Genomic DNA, 8,256 nt, shown 5'->3' with positions numbered 1-8,256 from the left:
AACGCTAAAGCTATATCTAACAACATCTCCAACTAACTAATGCTACCATGTCTTCTTACCAAGTTCAAGACATCTCAACAATTTTTTACTATTATATTACTAAGCAGAGCTCATGTAATCTTTGCTGTTTTACATACAAAAATATGTGTCAAGTGTCCCTAAAAGACAACCAACCAAGGGGACATAACGCAGTTGTTGATTTTTAACTAGAATGTGCAATCTTTTCATAGAAATTTTTGTTTTGTCGGTTATTATATTTCGGTTTAATTTCTCAAACTATTTTTGTTTGAGTAATAAAATAGTTTTTTGCTGTTAAAAAAACACACACACAAAGCTAACCAACAAATAAAAAGAATCAATAAATGTTTATCTTCTATATCAGAAGAGATGTCAATGTATTTTAGGATCATGCCAGAAGTATGGATAGGCATCATCCACACCAATAAATCATTCGTCTTATTACTATAAGTGATTCTTTGTATATTTTATTTTTTGTATACTTTGTAACTACGTTTATTTCTCGGGAAAATGGTTAATTCCCATAAGAACTAGTTGTTCCCACATTTTTCACACACGAACTTTTAAGTCATGTCAAAAACCACATGAACAACGGAAAAATAATTTATTCCCCTATGAACTAGTTGTTCCTGACTATTTCACACACAAACTTTTGAATAATGCCAAAAACCACATGAACAATTCTTTTTTTTTGAATTACATACACAAAATATCGATTTTAAACTAATTCTCTCAAAACCGTAAATGGTATTGTTTAAACCTTAACTTGGTTTATGACAGGTGGAGGGTCGATTTCATTTAGGTTGATAAAAACAGAATACTATGTCGTTTTGTTCTTCTTCTTTTTGTCAATTGCTCTTTTTCTTCATAAATCTTTTTACTTTTCATCATCAATTGAGGATAAAAAAATTTATTCTGCATTTTCGAGTTATATGACATAGTAACTGGCTGGGGTAGATATTTTCGAGTTATATGACATAAAGCGTACATAAAGAGATCATATGACATTAATTTCTGGATTGAGGAGAATATATAAATCCTTGCAGGACCGGAACCTGAGAGTAACATCCGCTTACAGAACCAATCAAGCGTCCTAGACTGCGCCAATTTTATAGTTCATTGTGACAATACATAGAGATTGGTAAGTTAGTATTTGCTGCTCTTCTTTTTTTATGCATATGCAAAATGTTTTATTTTTCTGCATGATAATAAATTTTATCCACAATTGATGAAGAGTAAAACGATTTTCGAAGAAGAAGAGAAATTGACAAAAAAAAAAGAAGAAAAAAAATGATGTAGTATTATGTTTTTATCAACTCAAATTAAACAGTCTCTCCACCTATCATAATCCAAGTTAACTTTTAAATAACACCGTTTACGGTTTTAGGGGAATTAGTTTAAAATCGATAGTTTGTGTATGTAATTCAAAAAATAGAGTTGTTCATGTGGTTTTTGGCATGGCGTAAAAGTTTGTGTGTAAAATAGCCGGGAACAATTAGTTCATAGGTAAATAAGTCATTTTTCTATTGTTCATGTAGTTTTTGGTATGACTTAAAAGTTCAAGTGTGAAAAAGCCAGAAATAACTATTTCGAATAAGCCATTTTCCCTTTATTTCTCCTGAAAATTACTATTTATTTTGTCAAAAATAAAAAAGCGGAAAACGAGAAACCTTCGTAACTTGGCTGACACAAATATGTCGGTAAAATTATTTGCATTTTAAAAATACTTCTCTAACGTTACACCACGGTAGCTTCCCAACGGCTACAGTAACATTTTTACACTTTTCCCTTTAATTAAAGAAAAAAAATAACGGCTAGTTTTCGAATTTCACCACTATAAATCATCACACGAGCCTCTTTCAGAATCAACAAACATCTCCACAACATTCATAACATTAAAATCGACGACTAGTTTTCTATTATTTTTCTCTTTTCCACTAGTAACTATCTTCAAACACTCTGTTCGATTCTGCATAAATGGCTTCTTTTTCATCCCTTGTGGCTATCATCCTCTCATTCATCTTCTTATGCTCTCTCGCCGCTGCAAATGAAGTCACCGTCGGTGGAAAATCCGGCGACTGGAGAATCCCTCCTTCCTCTTCTTACTCATTCACGGAATGGGCTCAAAAAGCTCGCTTCAAAGTCGGCGACTTTATCGGTACCCACCATTTTAATACTTATATATACTCTGTTTTCTACTACCTGCTCTGTTTCTAACTCGATTATTTAAATAAATCTTTTTCTTTCAGTTTTCCGGTATGAAGCTGGTAAAGACTCTGTTTTGCAAGTAACGCAAGAAGCATACAAGAGCTGCAACACCACGAACCCTTTAGCTAACTACACCGACGGAGAGACCAAGGTGAAATTGGACAGGTCCGGTCCATTTTACTTCATTAGTGGAGTCGATGGTCACTGTGAGAAAGGTCAGAAGCTGAGCCTCGTCGTGGTTAGTCCGCGTCACAAAGCTTTTTCTCCGGCTCCTTCTCCTGTTGAGTTCGAAGATGGTCCATCCGTGGCTCCAGCTCCTACTAGTGGCTCAGCTAGGCTTGGTGGTGGGTTTGCTGCCGTGTTAGGTCTTGTTCTTGGTCTATGGGTTTGGTTCTAATTTGGGACCATGTGGGTTAGGTTTGTGCTTTATGGATGAGCTTTTTGTTTCAGAAAAGCTCTTTTAGTTTCTCTTTTTATGATTACATCTTGTTAGCTTTAGAGATCTTTGTTGGTCTTGGTTCCTCACTACTATATTTTATAATTAAATTAAATTTATTGTTTATCAAGACTGATTACTGTTTCAAAACAAAAAAAAAGTTTATCAAGGTTGATAGAAAATGATTTTAAAAATATGAATTGCTACTCTAAACATTGTGTCAAATGCAAGAAGCCACCCAAAACTTCTCTTGCAAAACCAACTCTTACAAAAAGTTAATAGTAACCTTATACAACAGCATTCGTTTTAATATTTCTATCCTTTCACTAACAAAATAGAGTATATTTTTGACTAGATAGTTTTATTAAAACTAAAAGTTACTATAAATATGAAAATATCTTGAATAAAAAAATATCTTGTTGGAGATAAAAAATCTCACATTGGAAAGATAAATGAGACATGAGTAATATATAACGTATTTAAGCCACTTCACTTACGGTTAATTGGTTTTAAGTTGAATGTCCAAAAAACATATTATGGCATCAGAGCAGACCGACACCTTGATCTATTAGTCCGGTTCGAAAAGTGGTATGATCATCCCACAAATCAATAGCCCAAAAAAGACTCAATTTTTTCAAATAGCTAGAAAAAAAATATTACCTCAAAGTGGTATGATGGATTATGAAGAAAGGTGTTGGAGATTACATTGGAAAGATATAGATTGGCACTACATTCATTGCCAATTGATTTTAAATTGTATGGCCAAAAAACTTAAAAGGAACGAGTATAACCATATCACAGCTACATCCTGCAAATCTCATTAATGGTTTGTGCACATCAGAATATGAAAATATCTAATAACATTTTCTCATAAACCACAAGAAAACTATACAGAGTCGTTTTTATTACAGGAACCGCTGCAACCAGGTGTGAGTAAAGAGAAGCTCTGAAAACTGAGGAAATAAAATCTGAAATTTCAATAAACACCAGCATCTGCTTTCTATAAGCCACTCAAAACCAAAGTTAATGATATAACCGTTTCAAATCTCCCCCTGGCTCTTTTTAAGGACCATCTAGCTTGATGAGCTCGGCTCGTCCTGGCTCGGTTGTGGTTTGGTTTCTTCTTCTGGTTCAGGCTCAGATGGGTTATTATTAGACTTCTTGAACTGAACCAAGATGATGGTCATATTATCACAGCCCTCACCACTCGCAGTGTCTGGAGCCAAACATCTATCAACAACTTTTTCACATACGGTTGAAAGTTTTGTTTCCTGAAAAGTTACTGCCAATGTCACCGACCCTTACAGTAAAAAACAATAAAAAATAAGAAGGAAACAGGTAAGGCTTACAGATTTTAACTGTTCATGGATAAAATCCACCAGTTGCTGGCTTGACATACAGTCCCTAAAGAAGATGGGATCAAAATCAAAAATTCATAAAGAAACTAACTCATTTATGTACAAAACGAAACATTTGTTTTTTTTTTGTTACCAGATTCCATCACATGCAACAACAAGAAAATCATCATCATCACATAGGTCAAGCTGATGAGATAAAACAAATAACAAATCAAGCTTAAAACACCAAAATCAAGCGCAAAATCCAAAAAAAAAGTCACTTAAGATTCTTACAGTGTTTATATCTGGATCAGCAGTAACCATTTGCTTCTCAGATGGTAAGAATTTATTCTGCTTGAACTCCATGTCACCTGTAAAGGAAGCACAGAAACAATGCTTCAAATCAAGAATACAAGAAGCTCTAATGGAAGTGTTGGGATAAGAAGAAAAGCAAAAGCTTTACCAATGGCTCTAGTCAGATTCAAGCTTCCATTAATACGCCCAGCATGAATAAACCCACCAGCTTTCAGTATCCTCTCTTTTTCAACTTCAAGATCAGGTTTGTGATCTTTAGAAAGATTGCAAGCCTGGCCTTTCCTTGAGATCACACAACGTGAGTCACCAGCATTTGCCACAAACAGCTTCTTATCTTTAATAAGAGCTACGCATGCTGTACACCCGGAAGTAGGTCCGGCGAAATCAGAATGAGGACCCTGTATAAGAAAACAAAAGGAGCACCGTTCTTTAAGGTCCCAATTCAAACAAGGAAACATTAAAAGCTATATTATTACATCCTCAAGAGGCCAATTATCAGGCTGGTTATTGGCGTCACCGCTTCTTGGTGACCATATAAATCCTTCAATCATGCCGCTAAACTTATTCATCTTGTCACCGAGTACAGCTAGCTCTCGCCATCCTCTCTGTCCTTGCATCATGTCATCCATTCTAAAAAAAGATAATCATAATGAAACACTTTTAAGTAGAAACCCTTTTCTTGTTCTGTAAAAAGTGTTTTTAATATTACAAGAACAAACAATACCTAAAGAATGCTCTCTGAAGAGATGTTTCAATGTCTCCAGCTCCATATGCTTCATTACTGAGAACCTGTTGGTGTAGATACTTGGCACAGAACTTTGCCACAACTTTACCTACACCACTTAGTAAAATTACTAATGAGTCCCATATCCAAAAGACTAAACCATCAAAAAAAAATGTACAAAAGTATATACACAGACAAGAGCTCTAGTTCATTACCTCCATGGCCATCATACACACCGAAGAACGATGTTTTATCATCTAGATCAAGAATTGCAGCATGCTAGAAAAATTAAATGAGTTAACAATCAAGAGAGGGGATCAGTGAGCGAAATAAAAAACCAAAACTCTTAGAAGTTGCATATGATCAAGTTTGACTCACCGCATCTTCCATGTTGGCACGCCAACCTTGCATAGAGGATAAACCATATCTGAGTTTATCATTCTCACCTTCTTCTGATATCTTATCAGTTTTGGGAGAGCTTAGGTATGTCCCCATCTCTTTCTGCCAAGAAGTAAAAGATTGAACCAATCAGAACACTACACAAATCCATTTTCCAGAAAGAAGCTAGCTTTGAACCTATGAGAATTCTACACAGTCCAGTTTCTGCCTCTTATAGATTCACAGTTGACCAAATCAACTAAGAGCAACTCAGGACAGAGACCAAGACAAAAAAGGTTCTGAATTGATTCTCGAACAACTAAGAACTACTCATGATAAAGACATCGTTCCGACCAAAAGAAAAAGACCCAGATGCGCAGATATTTGACTATTCCAACAGAGAAAAGATTCAGACAAGAAAGGTCGCAACTTACATCTCAAGGTAGAAGAAAAAAAGGAAAGCCCTTTTGAGATCCTTGAGGACGGAACTCTGGAGTTAGGAGAAGAAACTAGATGGGTGGCGAGAGAAGGAGGAAAGGGACCAACCCCTTGAGATCAGATGTACAATGAGAAAAGGTTTTTTTTCTTTCAACCTTTTCACCCTTTTTTCCTTGTTCACTAACTAAAACTCGAGATCTGTAAATCTTTACAGCTGTTAAAGCTTATCTTCTTCTTCATCATCACAGCTTCCAGAATGTATAATATAGGAAACATCAAAAACAGAGAAGATTTATTTAACTAATTGTGGATTTGCTTGATGTGGTATTTGTCAGTCAATCTTACCTTTCATATGAACGGGATAAAAATAAATTGACATACAAAACTGATAAAATTCATGAAGTGCCTTTATACAGAATATTATGACATAATCCCCGGAATATATTTGCCAAGTTATTTATACACGTATCATCGCTACAATCATTATTATAACTGAAAAAAAAAATAACATATCACTTAAAATAGATGACATAGTTTTAGAAAATAATGACATAATATCATATTAATAGTGAGATGTAAAATTTCTTTATAAAAAATCAAACCTTTTTGCAGGGATTTTAAATATGGTAATAAAAATAACTCATATATATCATCATTAATGTCAATTTTCCATATAAATATTTATTAATGATAAACTATTAAATATATTAATAATTCATAGATCACAATTGAAATAATATATATATATATATATATATATCACATTAATAGAAATAAACTAAATAAAGTAACACTAATCCAAAAAGAAAATCGATAGTTAAATATTTAAACATTATTTAAATTTATCTGTTCATCTTCAACGTTTAAATTAACAAAAAGATTTTTCAGTTTAACTAAAACAAACAAAGTCTCAAATTTATTAGAATTTATATTTATATGTAAATATATATATATTTATTTGCATATATGTATATGTATATATTTGCAAAACTATATATATATATGTATATATTTAAAATTAGATGGGAAGATATATATATATATATATATATTTAAAATAAATAATCATTAAACACAATAATATAATTAAAACTATTTTTATAAAATCTAATTTTATCTTTATTAAAATTTAAATAAAATCAAATCTAAATAGTTATACCAAATCAAAAAAATAAGATTACAAAAATACGTTTATGATTTTTTATAACAATTGAAGTTAAAATATAAATTAATAACGTTGAAATATAAATCAAAATTTCCTTTTGAAATAAAAATGTTACGCTAAAAATTAGTATGAGGAAGAAAGCACCAATTCCACATTATTAAATTTACATTCCCAAGCAAAAATATAATTTTAAATTGTTAATATTACAACTTATTAAATACTGAAAAATAATATTTAGAATTTATAATAACAAATATATATAAGAAAAATATTTTACCAAATAATATATCATACTACCGAGAGTAAATTCTTTTTAAAACAATAAATTGTTAAATATTGCATGTTAGTAAAAATCAGTTATTTTTACGGTAAAGGTTAGTTGAACCTCGAATACGAAATTTTAAAATGTTAATCTCAGATGAATTTTTTTTAAATAAACATAAAAATATATTTTAATTTTAATCTTAAAATTAATGAGAAATAAAAATTATTATAAACAATAAAATATACATTAAAAGTATTACAATTACTGATTATTAAAAACTGCTAAAAATTGAATTAAATAATAAATTACCAGAAAATATCAAATTGAAATTTTTTTTTGTATTGTTCATATACAATGACGGAGCCAGCCATAATATTAATAGGAGTCAATATTTTTATAATTAAATATAAATTTAAAATATATTATATTTAATCTAATTATTGAATAAATTAAATAAATAATATTTTAAATATTATAAGCATAAGAAGAAAATTGTATACTAAAATATTGGAAGTATTGAATTAGTGAAAAAAATAATCAGATGGAAATGTTTTATAATTAAATGATTGTGAAAATGGTACAATAGGCCAGAGACGAAAAAACAATTATTTGAAAATCATGGGTTCAACTGTAAAAAAAACACAAATCATTGGTTCCAATCAGTTTTCAGAAAAAAATAATGGGGTCATTAAGCTGAATTTACAATATTTCACCAAATTTTTTTATTGAAAAATACAAATAACATTTTGTTTTTCAAAAATTTATAGGGATCGGTTCAAAAATTCATAGGGATCCTTGTCTAATCTCTGCCTCCGCCACTGTTCATATATATGAGAAATTAATAAATTTAAAATGATATATTAATTTATCGGTTAATTATTTATTAGGTATGGCCATATGAACAAAATTAGTATTCACATATGAAACATTAATGAAATATAAAAGTATAAAAGTAAAAATATAACAAGAATA

General features: G+C 31.0%; 2 protein-coding genes across 2 annotated transcripts; one reads left to right on the top strand and one right to left on the bottom strand.

Moving 5' to 3' along the window:
• The first annotated feature begins 1,876 nt into the window (after positions 1-1,876).
• LOC106310005 (early nodulin-like protein 1) lies at positions 1,877-2,794 on the top strand. The gene is made up of 2 exons (XM_013747197.1): positions 1,877-2,176; positions 2,268-2,794. Exons 1-2 carry the CDS (start codon positions 1,996-1,998, stop codon positions 2,621-2,623), a joined length of 537 nt encoding a protein of 178 aa, XP_013602651.1. The 5' UTR covers positions 1,877-1,995; the 3' UTR covers positions 2,624-2,794.
• Positions 2,795-3,505: 711 nt separating this feature from the next.
• Positions 3,506-6,184, bottom strand: LOC106307511 (probable protein phosphatase 2C 21). The gene is made up of 10 exons (XM_013744492.1): positions 5,851-6,184; positions 5,417-5,539; positions 5,254-5,317; positions 5,039-5,147; positions 4,791-4,944; positions 4,463-4,712; positions 4,294-4,370; positions 4,154-4,206; positions 4,012-4,066; positions 3,506-3,933 (listed from the first exon to the last, which is right to left on the bottom strand). The coding sequence occupies exons 2-10, from the start codon at positions 5,531-5,533 to the stop codon at positions 3,736-3,738; spliced, it is 1,077 nt and encodes a 358-aa protein (XP_013599946.1). The 5' UTR covers positions 5,534-5,539; positions 5,851-6,184; the 3' UTR covers positions 3,506-3,735.
• Between the last annotated feature and the right edge of the window lie 2,072 nt (positions 6,185-8,256).

The sequence above is a fragment of the Brassica oleracea genome, chromosome C8, assembly GCF_000695525.1.
Source record: "Brassica oleracea var. oleracea cultivar TO1000 chromosome C8, BOL, whole genome shotgun sequence".
NCBI classification, from domain to species: Eukaryota; Viridiplantae; Streptophyta; class Magnoliopsida; order Brassicales; family Brassicaceae; genus Brassica; species Brassica oleracea.
The sequence above is the reverse complement of the archived record's forward strand: the minus strand, read 5'-3'. Positions and strand labels throughout refer to the sequence as shown.

Excerpts from the sequence above, each read along its gene's own strand:
- LOC106310005 (XM_013747197.1), top strand. The coding sequence starts at position 1,996 with ATGGCTTCTTTTTCATCCCTTGTGGCTATCATCCTCTCATTCATCTTC. Across the intron at positions 2,177-2,267 it reads CAAAGTCGGCGACTTTATCG|TTTTCCGGTATGAAGCTGGT; the intron begins GTACCCACCATT and ends TTTTTCTTTCAG.
- LOC106307511 (XM_013744492.1), bottom strand. The coding sequence starts at position 5,533 with ATGGGGACATACCTAAGCTCTCCCAAAACTGATAAGATATCAGAAGAA. Across the intron at positions 5,148-5,253 it reads TGTGTATGATGGCCATGGAG|GTAAAGTTGTGGCAAAGTTC; the intron begins GTAATGAACTAG and ends TAAGTGGTGTAG. Across the intron at positions 4,713-4,790 it reads ATAATTGGCCTCTTGAGGAT|GGTCCTCATTCTGATTTCGC; the intron begins GTAATAATATAG and ends TTTCTTATACAG.